A 14,434-nucleotide genomic window follows, 5' to 3' on the forward strand; every position below is an offset into this window, starting at 1 on the left:
TGTACACTACCACCTCTCAGCTGGGCTCTTTTTCTAACTTAAGTTTTATGACTCTTGTAGTTTTTACCATAGTGTTTGCCTCTGCTCATATAGGCATCTTAGTCAAAGAAATCCTAGAATATTTTTTTTCTGAGATGTTTGATAGTTATGTTAGTTTACACGCAGTGATCTAGCAGAGAAATCACTACTTCCTACAGTACAACATTATGACACTTCATCAGTTCTAGCCCTAGATTCTTTTTATCAGTTGCTGAATTAAATCAGGATTACTTAGGAGCTCTGTTAAAGACCCTAACCTCTTTACGGAGTAATGTCTCAGCCTTGTCAGTAAAGTACAGATATGATATTGTTACCTTTGGGATTGCTTTAAAGTTTCAGTTATTAGGTTACTATCTTATTCTGGGGCGTGAACTCCAGATCTTGCTTACGCACACTAAGCGGGTGCTCTGCTCCTGAGTTCCACTGAAGAGCACAGGAGTGACAGGACTCAAGGTAGCCTGAGTAAGCAGGACTGTTCATCCCTTATTTCTCCTTCACTGAACCTTCAGATTTAACAGTATAGAGCTTCAGAGGTTCAAATTCCATCTTTTTAATCCCTAAATGTTCTTTGGGTTTTCTTTTCTGCATTTAAATCCTCCTTTTCAAAATACTGTTTTCTTATTTTTGTGGAGCCATTTTCTTGCCACAAAAAAATATGTAATATTTACTGATTTTCTTATTTTAAAATTCATTTAAAACTAAAGGCACATTTTATTTTAGGTTTTCGTTTCTGTATATTAAATAATAACTAATTTTTTAATGTGGGCATTTTGTGTTTTCCACATGTTTAACATTTTAGCTAGTGTTGAAGAACTTTTCAGGTACACCCTTCCTCTCCTGGCATTGCATCTAAACCCCTACAGCACACACTCTCAATCAGGTGGCCTTATAAACTACTTTTTTGGTGTTTTGTTTTTTTTCCATGTTATACTACTCAGTTTATTATTAAATTGCCTTTGCTTTTGTATGCCCTAGATTGCAATAGATATTAAATCTGCAAAGCGAGAATTGAAGAAAGCAAGAACTGTCCTGCAAATGGATGAACTCAAATGTCGCAAACGTGTTTTAAGGAGGTTGGGCTTTGCTACGTCTTCTGACGTAATAGAGATGAAAGGACGTGTGGCTTGTGAAATAAGCAGGTAAAATGTTCTGCATGGACTGCTAAATGTTATTTTGTCTCGCATGGACAACACTCGTCAGGAAACAGCTGTCTTAAATAGGACGGTGTTATTGTGCTTTTCCATTTTATATAGAGTTTGGACCAAGAGGTTGAGAAATCAGAACTCATGAATCTCAGTAATTAATTCTAGCTAGCCTTTTGCTATGTTTTCTGTGAAACACTTTTTTTTGTGTATGTTGAGATATATAATTTGTTTGTAACTTTACAAATCATACCTTAGTTTATATATCAGCTTGTATGCTGTTTTCTAAAAAATTTTCACCTTGACGTTTAACTCCAGTTCATTCATATATATAGAGGGAGCACAGTGAGCAGGTTTTACTCAAGATTGGGGGTAAGAGTAAGTTACCACATTGTCTTATTTTAGGCTGGAACTTAAATTTGGAAATGCAGTGCCAGCTCTATTTTGTATCCACAGATTGAGCTCACTTGTAGATAGAACATGTGTTGGGAAAAAAGTAAATGTATATGTGTTGTCCTTTTACCTAGTCCCTGTCCCCTGCCAGTATAGTACAACTGTTCACATGACATTTACGTTGTCTTAGGTGCTGTAAGAAAGAGAGATGACTTTAAAGTGTGTGTGAAGACTGATTTAGGTGATAAGGCTCTTGAACATTCTCAGGTGCTGGCAACCTTGGGCTGGGGGAGGGGACATGGGGTAATCCTAGGACAGCTGTGTTCTTAGTTTGTAATCTTTCACCATATTGTTATAATTCCAAACAGTAGTTATTTTACTGTCAGTTCTGAGTTAGCAATTCAGGAATGGTTTGGTCACATGGCTCTAGTTCAGGATACCACTCCCCCTCCCCCCCATAGCAATAAGAGGATAATTAAGTAACTTCCTAGGAGGCTCGAAGAAGTGAGTAGTATTGGAATAACTTCCTCTCACCTTCCTTCCATTCCCTCTTTCTTCCTTTCCACATGGGCCAGTTTGGGTGTCTTCACAGCATGAGCGACTCAGAATGGTGGCCCTAATCACATGGAGTCTGGAGGCTTAGGACGCCAGCGTGAGGTGTCATGTTTTCTGATGGTGTTTTGTAACCCAGCCTAGAAGTTCTTTAGCAGTACATCTGTCACAGTCTTTTGATTACATTTGAGTCACAAATGCTCCTAGATTCAAATAGAAAACAATTAGTTCCATCTCTTGATAGGAAAGTAGCAGCTATCCTATAGAATTCTTTTCTATGCTTGAAATGTTCTGTACCTTCACTGTTCTGTAAGGTGTTCATTTAGCCATGTGTGAGGATTTAGCGCTTAAAATGGTGACTCAACATCTCTGAATTTTAAAGTATGTATTTTTTAATTAATAATTTAGTTTTTTAATTTCATTTTACATTCCAACCAAAGTTCACCCTCCTACTCCTCCCACCCCCCATCTAGTCCTCTCAACAGGTAAGGGCTCCCATGGGGAGTCTACACAGTTTGGCACGTTAAGTTGAAGTTGTCACTTACACAGGGGGCAGCCTGTATGGACAGTGCAGTTGTAGAAGATGATGTAGAACAGGAGGTGCTGTTGAGACCCACTTCAGAAAATAAGTTTTCAGTCCATCTTTAAAATCCATCATGACCAGTTTCTGCCTTAGAAGTTATAAATAGCTTAGAAGCCTTAGCCTGACTGCCCCCATTTGAAAGTCATAAGCAGTATTATTTTTCTTGACAGTGTGTCTTGTACTGTTTATATGTTGACAAATAGAAAGATTTACCATTTCCTTTATACATTTATACCCCTTGATTTTTCCTCATGATTAAATTACATATTTTAATTAATGACTACCTGTTAAAGATATGTCTTTATCTTCTGACTTGTGAAATTTATTCTCTCTTTAGTGCTGATGAACTCCTTCTAACAGAGATGATGTTTAATGGGCTTTTCAATGACCTTTCTGCAGAACAGGCAACTGCACTATTGAGCTGTTTTGTGTTTCAAGAGAATGTGAGTTTATATATATAGTATGCTTTGTTTATTCACACATCATATGGTTTGAATAAATAGTATAATGGATATTCATTAATAATAAGACTCAATTCATGTTTATATGTCATATGATGTCATGCCAAAAAGAATAGTTATAATAAATACTTTGATATATTAGATGAAATGTACTTAGCATACTTCTATTTTTAAATGTTTCTAAAATTGCTCTTATTTTTCTGTAATAATTGTACATAAATCTTTCAAATATGAAGATGAATATCTACAAAAATTTATTTTTTTAAGGATTTATTTATTATGTATACCAGAAGAGGGCACCAGATCTCATTACAGATGGTTGTGAGTCACCATGTAGTTGCTGGGAATTGAACTCAGGACCTCTGAGCCATCTCTCCAGCCCTCCACAAAAATTGATTAAACACCCAGTGTTTACAGTGCATAGATCTGGACACTGGAGATGCCTTTTGCTCTAGTGGCTTATGTGTGAGTAAATGAAGAAGTAGAAGAGCTGGGGGAGAATACCTGATGCTTCAGGTTCTTGTTTTAATGTGTCAGAATAGAAAAGCCCTCCCCAGTATGAAATTTGAATTGATACCTAAGTGAAAGTGAAGGAACAAATTTGTACATTCAGAGAGCACCATTTACCCTGGTCAGATCAGGACCAGTGTCTTCCACCTGTGGTGGCCAGAGTAGATGAACTAACTGGTCATGAATGGATGTTCTGTCCATGGCAGTTAGCATGTTTGCATTCCTTCCCTGTCATCCTATGTCGTTTTCCCTGTTTACCAGTCACGTTGATAAGCTTTTGTTTTTACAGCAGTAATATAAAACATAGTTCATGATTTCTTAGGAAATGTGTTTATAAACATACATCAATCAAAACTAAGTCCTGTATACTATGCAGATGATATTGCAACTGCTCTATAGTTGCCCTTTAAAATGTTAACCTATTAGCCAGGCCTCGTAGTGCAAGTACCTGAATTCCTAGCATTCATAGGAAATGGGAGGTGAAACAGAAGAATCTCAGGAAACTTGCAGGACAGCTAAAGCTTGGCTAACAAGGCAGGAAAGCGGGAACCTACACAACACTTGAAGGACAGCCTCTGGCCTCTGCACCTGTGTTTACCACACACATGCACATGCACTTTGGCATTTCTTTAAGTCTTGACACCCCAATACATGCTGTGGTATGATATATTTCTTTATACTGACACATACTTTTATCTCCTCAAAGAATTCAAGTAGCTTGTCTAATTTTAGTTACCTTGTTATAATGATAGATTAATTTGTGTTATCTAAATTAGAAATTAACAAATTTTACTATCGAGAAGAGCAGTATTCAAGTCTGCTGGGCATGGTAGCGTATGCTTTTAATCCCAGCACTAAAGAGGAAAATGCAGGTGGATCTCCGAGTTTAAGGCCAACCTCAGGTATATAGCAAATACAAAAAGTATAAATTAGAAATACCTGGATAAAAATAAAATTAGGCACAGTATTTTAAACACCCTACATTTTCACTCTATAAACTTTCCTGTAAGCTAAACTTTCATAATTAAGCTATAATTAAACTATTGATAGCTACACTAATATTTATAGTATTCGCTTCTTCTGTGGTTTCGTTTATATTCATAGGAACTGCCTGGGTAGCACAGTTGGCAAAGTGAGCAGTCAGTGTTCTCTGAAATGTGGTAACTGCTGGTGATGAGAGTACTGATTAGATAGAGAAAACTTAAATAATAACGATCTAAGTCTTAGAATTTGGGGTAAAAGAATATAAAAAGTGTTGCTTCATTTCAGCAAGCAAGTAGTACTTGCTCAGGTTTTCATATTTCATATTCTTTTTCTTTATCACAGTCTAGTGAGATGCCCAAACTAACAGAACAGTTGGCTGGACCACTTCGACAAATGCAGGTAAGCTAGTGATTATAAAAGATTGTCAGGTTAATCGTGGCATTGTATCACTGCACAGATTAAATACACTTGATATCAGTTGTGCAATTTGATTATATTTTATTAACTTTTTTGATTTTTATAACTGCAGATTTAAAACTAAGTAATATGAATAAGGTATACTGACTGTCTATTACTTATTTTATTTTTATTTTATGTATGCAGGTATTTTGCCTATGTGCATTTCTGTAAAACCACATGTGTTCAGTGCCCATGCAGGCCAGAAGAGGATGTCATATGCGGGTTTTCTGAACCTGGAACTATGCTTGTGCTAGGAATTGTCCTTTGGAAGAGCAGTCAGTGCTCTTAACCACTGAGTCATCTTTCCAGCCACCATTTTCCTCAGTATTAAAAAATAACATTTAGTTCTAGTATTTATTAGCTTTCATTTTTCAATAATGATTTTAAATATTTGATTTTATTATTTTTTTGATTGTATGTTATGTGAGGGGTGGTGTGTGTGTGTGAGTTCAAATATCCACAGAAGACAGAAGAGGGCATTGGATTTCCTGTAGGTGGAGTTAAAGTGACTATAACTACCTGGTGTGGGTTCTGGAAACCCAGCTCAGATTCTCCGGAAGAGCCACAAGCCCTCTTAACTGCCTTTTGTTCCTTCTTAAGACAATTAGAGATTAGTCAGATGCTGCTGTTGGGTAAGTAGAGTGAGTTGTAGGGTTTGTAGTAAATGTAATCTGGCATAGAGGTTATGCATCTCCTGGGCACGTCCCAGCACTGACTGACGCAGTAGGAGGCCTGGCTGTGTGATCACTTGCGAGCATGTGTGCTGTGTCTGCTTAGAAGCAGGATGTTCAACTCACAGAGACAACACTGACCTGTGCTCTCCTCAAATAGGAAAGTGATTTTGTAGAATCCTGGCTTCGGAAACCGTTAGTGATATGAAAGATACTCAGTAAAGAATTTTAACCCTGTCCTTTTTATTCTTAAAAGGAATGTGCTAAAAGGATTGCAAAGGTTTCAGCAGAAGCAAAACTGGAGATTGATGAAGACACTTACCTAAGCTCGTTCAAGCCTCACCTGATGGATGTGGTGTATACCTGGGCAACTGGAGCCACATTTGCTCATATCTGCAAAATGACAGATGTCTTTGAAGGTATGAGGTGTATGATGTTACCAGTGAAGTGTCATGGCAGTGTGACTTCAATCTCTCTCTCTCTTTCTCTCTTTCTCTCTCTCTCTCTCTCTCTCTCTCTCTCTCTCTCTCTCTCTCTCTCTCTCTCTCTCTTTTTCTTTCAAAAAGATTTATTTATTTGTTATATATACACTATTCTGTCCGCACGTATGCCTGCAGGCCAGGAGAGGGCTCCAGATCTTATTACAGATGGTTGAGAGCTGGGAATTGAACTCGAACTTTTGAAAGATCAAACATTGCTCTTAACTGCTGAGTCATCTCTCCAGCCCCTCTGTCTTTTTTTAAATGTTATTATGCTTATGAGTGTTATTTGTATATCTCTACTGCACTTTTCCCTCCCTCCTTTCCTCCCAGTCTTTCTCCCTTCTGCCCTCCCCCAGCCCCCCCCCCCCCAATCTATTCCTCCTTCGTTTCTACTCAGAAAAGGGCAGGCCTCCCATGGATATCAACCAAACATGGCATATCAAGTTGAAACTTCATCTCTTAAACCCTACTATATTCCATATCATCTCTACCCACAGAAAACTCATGCTCAAAGATGATGAGGGCTTTAATAGCTTCTAATAGGTAGCAGTAATAGAGTCTGTGAAAAGAAGGAAGCATAACAGATTTGTGAGCCTTCCTTAACACACAGGAATCTAGGTCGGTGTACAACAGAATTTGTGTTTCAGAGGTACCAAAGCAATGAAATAATGGTACCACCACTTCTTTGTTGCCTAGCTTTTGCAAGATGAGGATCAAACTGCTCATTGACTACATAATAACAGCAAGAATTACTAATATAAGTGTTCGTGTGTGTGCAACGCCTGCTTCTCCAAGAAGTCACAGTGATATTAGGAATGCTGGTATATAGCAGAGATGGGTTTGTTTGTTTTAAAGTAATAGTTAAGAAGCAATCAATAGCCAGGTTTGGTGGCAAATGCCTGTAGTCTCAGCACTCAGCAGGAGAGGCAGGCAGATATTTGTGAGTTCCAGGCCAGCCAGGTGAGCCCTGTCTTAAGAGTGGAGTGAGCATAAGATAGAATATAGTTGAATTGCTTTGTTGGTGTTTGTTCTTGTTGTTGGGGTTTTTTTTTTGGGGGGGGGGCTGTTTTGTTTTAAATCCAGGGCCTTGGAAAGGTAGTTTTGTGAGTGGTAGTGCTTGCTGCATAAACACAAAGACCTGAGTTTGGATCCCTTGCACCATGTAAAAGCCAGGCACAGCAACACATATCTGTAGTCCAGCACTAGGGAGTGGAAAGAGAAGAGCCGCTGGTGCTCAGAGCTCCAGCCGCTGGTGCCCAGGCGAGCTCCGGGCTCAGTGACAGAGCCTGCGTCAGAACATGAGGTGGAGAGCAGTTAAGGAAGACACTCGACATCAGCCTCTGCCCCACCAGACAGTGTGTCTTCAGTCTCACAAACAAAAGCCTTAGTATCTCTTCCTAAAAAGAGTCTCAACATTCTTCTTATACAGGAAGTGCCAGGGTTTTTACATATGAACTCTAACAATCGCTGTAGAGCTCTTCAAACATTAACCGAGCCAGTTAACACTTAGTGATCATAGCCATGGGATGTCTTAGGCAAGAAGACATTGAGACCAATTTGAGGAACTTTTAAAATTAAAATATTTACTTCCATTGCCTTGAAAAATGAGTAGGATGTTTATCAAACTAAATTTGAGTGGCTATATGAGCTAATGCTTAGTGTTTCAGTGCACCCACCCAGGTAGATCTGTTAGGACTTAAACACTGGCTGTTCCCATTGTCCTGCAAGCATTTGGCATTGGGAGATCCTTATGAATTATGTGTTGAAGTTACTTCCTTCTACCTGTCGTAGGATTTTTGAGGCAAATGTTCAGTACGTGTTCTCCCGATGGTGTCTGTAGGGCAGTCTACCCTTTCCTAGGACAGGTTACTCTCTCTGTGTTAGAAAGGACTTTTGCTGATAATAGTTGAATAATATTTTACTTATGTGCATTGTTTGCGTTTCAACAGTGGTACAAATTTAGTAATAGGTCACTTAGTAATCAGTGCATGATACTTAGTTAATGAATAATCCTGAGACTCTAGTAGGGATCAAGTACTATGCTAAGTACGGTGCAGGCAACCTCTCTGCCTTCAAGAGGGAGTTGGCATAATAGTTACAAGATGTATGTGGGACCAAACAGCAGCAATTAGGCAGGGTGATGTAGAAAGCTGTATTTTAGGCAGAAATACTCTCTATGGAAACTGCTTTCTGTCCTTAAGAAAATAATTTTGTTTTGTTCCTTCCTCCAAGCAAGGCAGTACATATGAAAATGCTCTTCTATAAAAGCAGGTAGTTTATGTATTCATAATAGGTAAATCAATTGTGCCTACCCATATCTTGAAAGTTTTTATTATAGAAAGAAGTGCTAATTAATTCATGTCACAGTATGGATGAGTCTTAAATGTGTTAGAAGAGACAGATGATTTTATGCATGAAAAATGTTACAAAAAAAATAAAAATAAAAATAAAAAAAAAAGAAAAATGTTACAATAGTCTGTAGAGACAGAAAGCTAATGAATGGTTGCCATAGCTTGTGAAGTCAGAGCTGGATATGATGTCTTAATAAGAACAGGATATTTGAGGAACTGATTAAAATGTTCAGAATTAGATATGTGATTGTTACACAGCCACTAATATACCAAAACCCCTTACTTGTGTAGTATTCGAGTGAGCACGTCAGTTCTCACCTAGTGTAGGTTCTTCCAAGGCATTGAGAAGACAGTACTTGCAAACCGTACAAGTGACGGTACTTAGAGTAGTGGATTTATGCCAGCATATTTATACTTACTTGGAAAAGAAAAGGCAATGACTACCAAAAATTGAATTTCTAGGAGGAAGAAAAGATATCAGCACTAGTTAATACCAACTTGTGATAGTGTGGGAATGAGGACCATGTTTGCAGCTTTGTCACCTAGCTGGTTCTAACTAATGAGGCAGACTGCTGGGAGGGAGGCAAGTCTTGAACTGCATAGAACTGCAGTTGGTTGGAAAGGTGTTAGCTAATTCACTGTTCAACAGTAGTCTCCACTCACCCTGTGGGAGCAGCTTCTGCTGCTGGAGCTGTGGACAGTTGGTGATCTGTTTCCAGGACTCTGAGACAATACCCAGAGCCATTGGATATGCAGCCTGTACCCAGTGACCTGTTCTCCTCCCTCAGTGTTCTCCTGGAGCTGTGTCCCAAAACTAACAATGTGTGAGCGCCCTGACCTGGTTGTGTTTTCTTACTTTAGTTTTTATATGCTGTCTGAATTTATTTGTAATGCTGTGGCTCCTGCTAACTTTGGCAGATTCTGGTTAAAATTCATTGCCTGTATTTGTTGAAATAGTAAAAGAACATTAGATTGTATTTCTTGGTATACATTTGAAATTATTTAAAACAAGTGTGAGAGAGTACCTCTCTTTTGGTGTCATATATAGTGGATGACTGAGCAATTCTACATTGCCTGTGAACCAGTTCTGTTCCTTTCCAAAGTGCTGTGCATTTCCATTGAGACCACTGCCTTGTTCAATTTTTTTAATAGTTTGCATTTAATAACATGGCTGCGTGCTCGTTACCTCATCTGTCCCACACCTTTGGTTTCTCTAGAAGCTTCTGAGTGAGTGCATTTCTCCTCTCCTTTCCTTGAGGTGGGCGTGGAGCCTGCATCCCTACCTAACCTTGAGAACACGAGAGGAAGCCAGTGTGTATCAGTCTGCTGTGCTGTGGGCTCATGTGCAGGGCTGTTATTTACATTTCATTTACAGCTTGGATAACCCCATCAGCTGGGGCCTGGTACGACTGTTTATGCCAGACAGCTGACAAGTCTGGGGCAGTGAAGGGGATTTGGAAGAAAGGTGGAGATATAAACTTCCTTGGATTGTATGCATAATCCAGTGATCATCTCTTTATGTAGCGCCTAGTTAGAATGGCATTGTTTTGTCTTTTAGCTTTTATAGCTATGGCCTAATTTTAAAAACTGAGAATGCTTTCATTATTAGAATGGGAGTGTTAGTCGTCTCTCCAAGTGGAGCGCAACTGTAATCCTTGCACTTGGAGTTGAGGAAGAACTGGGAGTTAGCTTTTCCTATGTGTGCTTGCTCCGTGTGTTGTAGTCTTTTCATTTGGAACGTTTTTAGCCTCCCTGTCTCACCATAGGTAACTGTCCTTCAGATACCATTGAGACTTGCTCTAGTTTTCCTCTTGTAGACCAGTACCTGAGTATTTGTCCTTCATTGAGCTCACAGATTCTCATCTGTTCATTTTATGCCTTCCTCATCCAAGTTCAAGATGAGAGCAACGATAGTACTAAGCTGTGCAAGGCTTCCAGTTTATAATCTAAGATTCTTCCATGACTGAACTCAGTTTCCTCACCTTCATTGCTCTCCTTGTGCATCTATCTCAACTCCAGCCCAGCTTTCCATCAGCCTTCGGTTCACCTTCTCATTCTGACTCCCAAGGTCATCTTTAATTCTGTCATCTTCCTAAATCGTATCCTTTCTGCTGCTGCCATAGCATGATAAACCTGCTTAAATTTCTACTTTTTGTTTTGCCTACATGTATGGGCACCATGTGTGTACAGTACCTGAGCAAGCCAGAACAGGGCGTCAGACACGCACCTCCCCAAATGGCTGCCATGTGGGGGCTGGGGATTGAACCTGGGTCCTCTGGAAGAATAGCCAGTGCTCTTGACTGCTGAGCCATTTCCCCAGCCTTACTGCTTGTAATTTTTGCCTATGTATCCTACTACCAACATAACAGTGGCTAAAACAGTTCTGAGCTTATTATTACTTACCTGGGTTAATGATCCTGGACAAATTGTCAGTTGTACCTGTTTTCTTGGGTAGCCTCATTTTGAGACAGCATTTGAGTGTGGTGCTGTTGTCCCATGCTTTCTTCGTGTTTATATTGTCTTCTTTACTCTAGGGAAGATAGTTTCCCTCTCAGTGTCCTCCATAGTCGCAGAATTCCGGTGCTGCTGTTTCAGTGAGATTACTGTTGTTAAGGACTGTCAAGCATGTAGAATGAAGAACCTTTATCTGACTTTTTAACTGCTCCTTAAAGCACATTAATGAAGATTTGTTGGTTTGTTTATATTACCAGCATGGAATAGTCCTAGGAAAGGTTTAAAGCCAAAAACTTAATAAATAAAGTATTTATAAAATTTAAGGGTATAACTGAGTTATAATTTAGGGCCTATAAATGTAATGTACTTTTAAAATCCCAGCTAAATCATTTTATGTGAATTAATCTGAGTAGACAGTGTGACTTTTTTTCTCCAAAATACTTTGTGTGCTATGGCATGCATGGAGAGGTCAGGAAAACTTTCAGTATTCAATGTTTTCATTCCACTTTGGCTTCCTTGGAAAAAAATCTGGGTCTTCAGACTTGGGTGGCAGGCATGAGTCCTGTTGTCCCAGTGAGTCAAGCCTCTGGCCTGACGTGAATTCTGTCTCTGACCTTGGTCAGTTTGTGTATGTAGCTCTGAACTTTCTCCTTTACCTCATTGCAGACTAGGGATAACAGTAGTACTTGCCTCGTGGAATTGTAAAGCCCTAATGAAAACGTCACAAAGCATAGCACAGTCAAGTGCCCAGGAGATGTTGGACAGCACCAGCTTTCCTCAGACATATCAATCTGACTTTATCCTGTCTTGTAAGCATGGTTTACTCCTCCAACCTGTAAGGAAGCTTTTGAGATTAAAAGATGTGAGACTGAAGTTACCATTCTTGATCTAGTTTTTAATGTCTGTATTTGTGGAGTTTACCTATTCTGGCATTTTTATGGTTTGAGTGTAAATATACTCTGTAGGCTTATGTATTTGGTTCCCAGATGCTGTTTCTCTTTTGTCAAATTGTAGGACCTGTGGGACCAGAGGGTGTTGAGATTCATTCTGGCCCGCCTCTCTGCCCTCTCTTCTGCCACTTAGATCCACATAGATGGGAACATGCTTGCGGGGAGTGGAGGAATCCCTGAGTGAATCCTTATTGTTGACATGGGCACAGCCATGTCAAGGATCCCAGTGCCTCAGTCTCACAGAAATGGCAAAGTCTTCTTCCCCAGGTGAGCTCAGAGGAATGGCAAAGCCTTCCTCTAGCTCAGGTACATGTTTTTATAAATGCTTGGGCAGTGTGTGGAGAAAAAAAATAAACAAACTAGCACACAGCTTCTTCCCAGATGACTGCAATCTGATGCTGCTCCCCTAGAGACTGCCCGCCTCTACATAATAAACGCACTGCGTTTCCAGATTACAGAGTGGTGCCCTCCGTCAGAGAGAGCATAGCGTTCCCCACCCCAAGCCCAACTATTTTGTTTCTTCAGTGTTTGTCTTCTTCATTCCCATGGTGCTGTAGTCATGTTCCCAGAACCAAAGTCATGACATATTATATGCTCCCTCTACCACACCTAGTATGACTTCTCCATGGTGGACTGCTAAGCCATAAGCCAAAATAAATCTTTCCTCCCTTAGTTTAGCTGGGTCTTTTACCACAGCAATGAGTAATCCATAGAGTTAACTACCTTTCACCTTTGACTCATTTAATGAGCATTCTCAGCAGGAGCCAAGTAACATCACAAAAACTATATTAGAAATAGACTATACTTGTCTTATTTTAGATGATATTTATTGGGACTTAGGGATGCAGCTCAGTGGTAGAGCTCTCATGGAAGGTCCTGGAGTTTGAATTCCAGTACCGTTAGGAGACATGGTTTTGTTATGTAGACTAGGGTGGCCTCAAATTCATAGAGCTCCTTGAGTGCTGGAGGGACTGAAGCTGTGCACCGCCAACCTAGCTTCCATTTTCATTCTGCTTAGGATTGTGTCCTGCTTGGACATACTGGAACCTGAGGTGGAGGGTGCAAGCAGTAAGAAGGATCCTTGATACTGAGCAGTGATTAACATTTATCAGTTTTCATAATAAGGAACTGTTCAGTGTCACAAGGAATCAGTGTGGTTGCCTTTCATACAGCTTGCACTTAAATGATGTTCCTAATGCAGTCCAGACATTACAGTGAAGTCCCCAGATCTCACTGTAATGTCTGGTCACACTTGGAGAAAGGTCAGGTCTCTTCCTACACAAGTCTCACTGGTAGCACTGTGTACAGTTTCAGCTTTGATAGATACTTGTCCTGGACTTGCAATCTAAAGGGAAGGGCTTGTTTCCTCTCTGCTACTTCTGTAAAGAAAACATTGATGAAACATGCTAACCCTGTTCTCTCCATAGCTGGTGCATGTGGTATCCAGAATTCTAAGTAGGGTTCCCCCAGGGTCCGGGAGGTGGTGCTCTGTTAGGCCCTTGCTTGCGCACTGTCTCCATAGACCTGCTTCCTGACAGAGACTTCATGATTCTTACAGCCCAATAAGCTGTCATACTGGCAACCTTCCTCAAGTTGTTCTCTCTTTGAAGCCAGGGCATTTGGTTTACCCACCTCTGCCAATGTATCCTCAGATTATGTCTTTTACTACCATTAATCAAAGGTGAGGGTTAATTAAACCTTTTCTCTAACAGACAGCCAAATCATGTTCTCCTGCTTTGCATCTTGACAAGTGTTTTACTCTTCCTGGTTTATTCACAAGTAACTCACAGATTCCTTTTCTGTCCAGGCAGCATAATTCGTTGTATGAGGCGCCTGGAAGAACTGCTTCGACAGATGTGTCAAGCAGCAAAAGCCATTGGAAACACGGAGCTGGAGAACAAATTTGCTGAAGGTCAGAATCTAGTTTATAAGCCTTTTCTGATAATTTATGTAAGTTAGGCCTTTGGCATAACTTAAAGGACATTTTGAGGTATCTTGGACTGTCTGTCAGTGGAGGGGCATCTAAACTGAAAGGTTTATATGGGACACTTTTGGGAATTTTTTATGCACAGAGATTCCCATTTATATATATTTATTAAATACTATGTGTCCAACATTGTTTTAAGAACTCTAAGAGTGAACATAAAAGTGCAATTAATGGAGCTTATAATAGGAGGGAGCTAAATAAGTCAACGGACATTAAGTCTGCCAGAATAAGAATAAAGTAGAAAAGATAGCCCTGAGATGTCCACAGAGATGACATTTAAGGCCTTTTATATATGCTCAAAATGTTTGAGCAACAGCACAAGGCTCTACTTGGAGCAGAGTGAGTACAAGTAAGGAATGGGGGAAATGAAATGGCCAAGTCTACAGCATAGCTAGGAGCATATGGGGAGAGCATGC

At 39.8% G+C, this 14,434-nt stretch overlaps 1 protein-coding gene across 1 annotated transcript in view; it reads left to right on the top strand.

Annotated features, from left to right (window-relative positions):
• Mtrex (Mtr4 exosome RNA helicase) overlaps positions 1–14,434 on the top strand; it is a 58,563-nt gene that overhangs the window by 43,362 nt on the left and 767 nt on the right. The window contains exons 22-26 of the mRNA XM_075976053.1: positions 1,015–1,178; positions 3,047–3,152; positions 5,007–5,063; positions 6,051–6,213; positions 13,839–13,943. Coding sequence (XP_075832168.1) covers positions 1,015–1,178; positions 3,047–3,152; positions 5,007–5,063; positions 6,051–6,213; positions 13,839–13,943 — 595 coding nt within the window. The remainder of the gene's footprint in view (positions 1–1,014; positions 1,179–3,046; positions 3,153–5,006; positions 5,064–6,050; positions 6,214–13,838; positions 13,944–14,434) is intronic.

Source organism: Microtus pennsylvanicus, chromosome 6, assembly GCF_037038515.1.
Source record: "Microtus pennsylvanicus isolate mMicPen1 chromosome 6, mMicPen1.hap1, whole genome shotgun sequence".
Lineage (NCBI taxonomy): Eukaryota > Metazoa > Chordata > Mammalia > Rodentia > Cricetidae > Microtus > Microtus pennsylvanicus.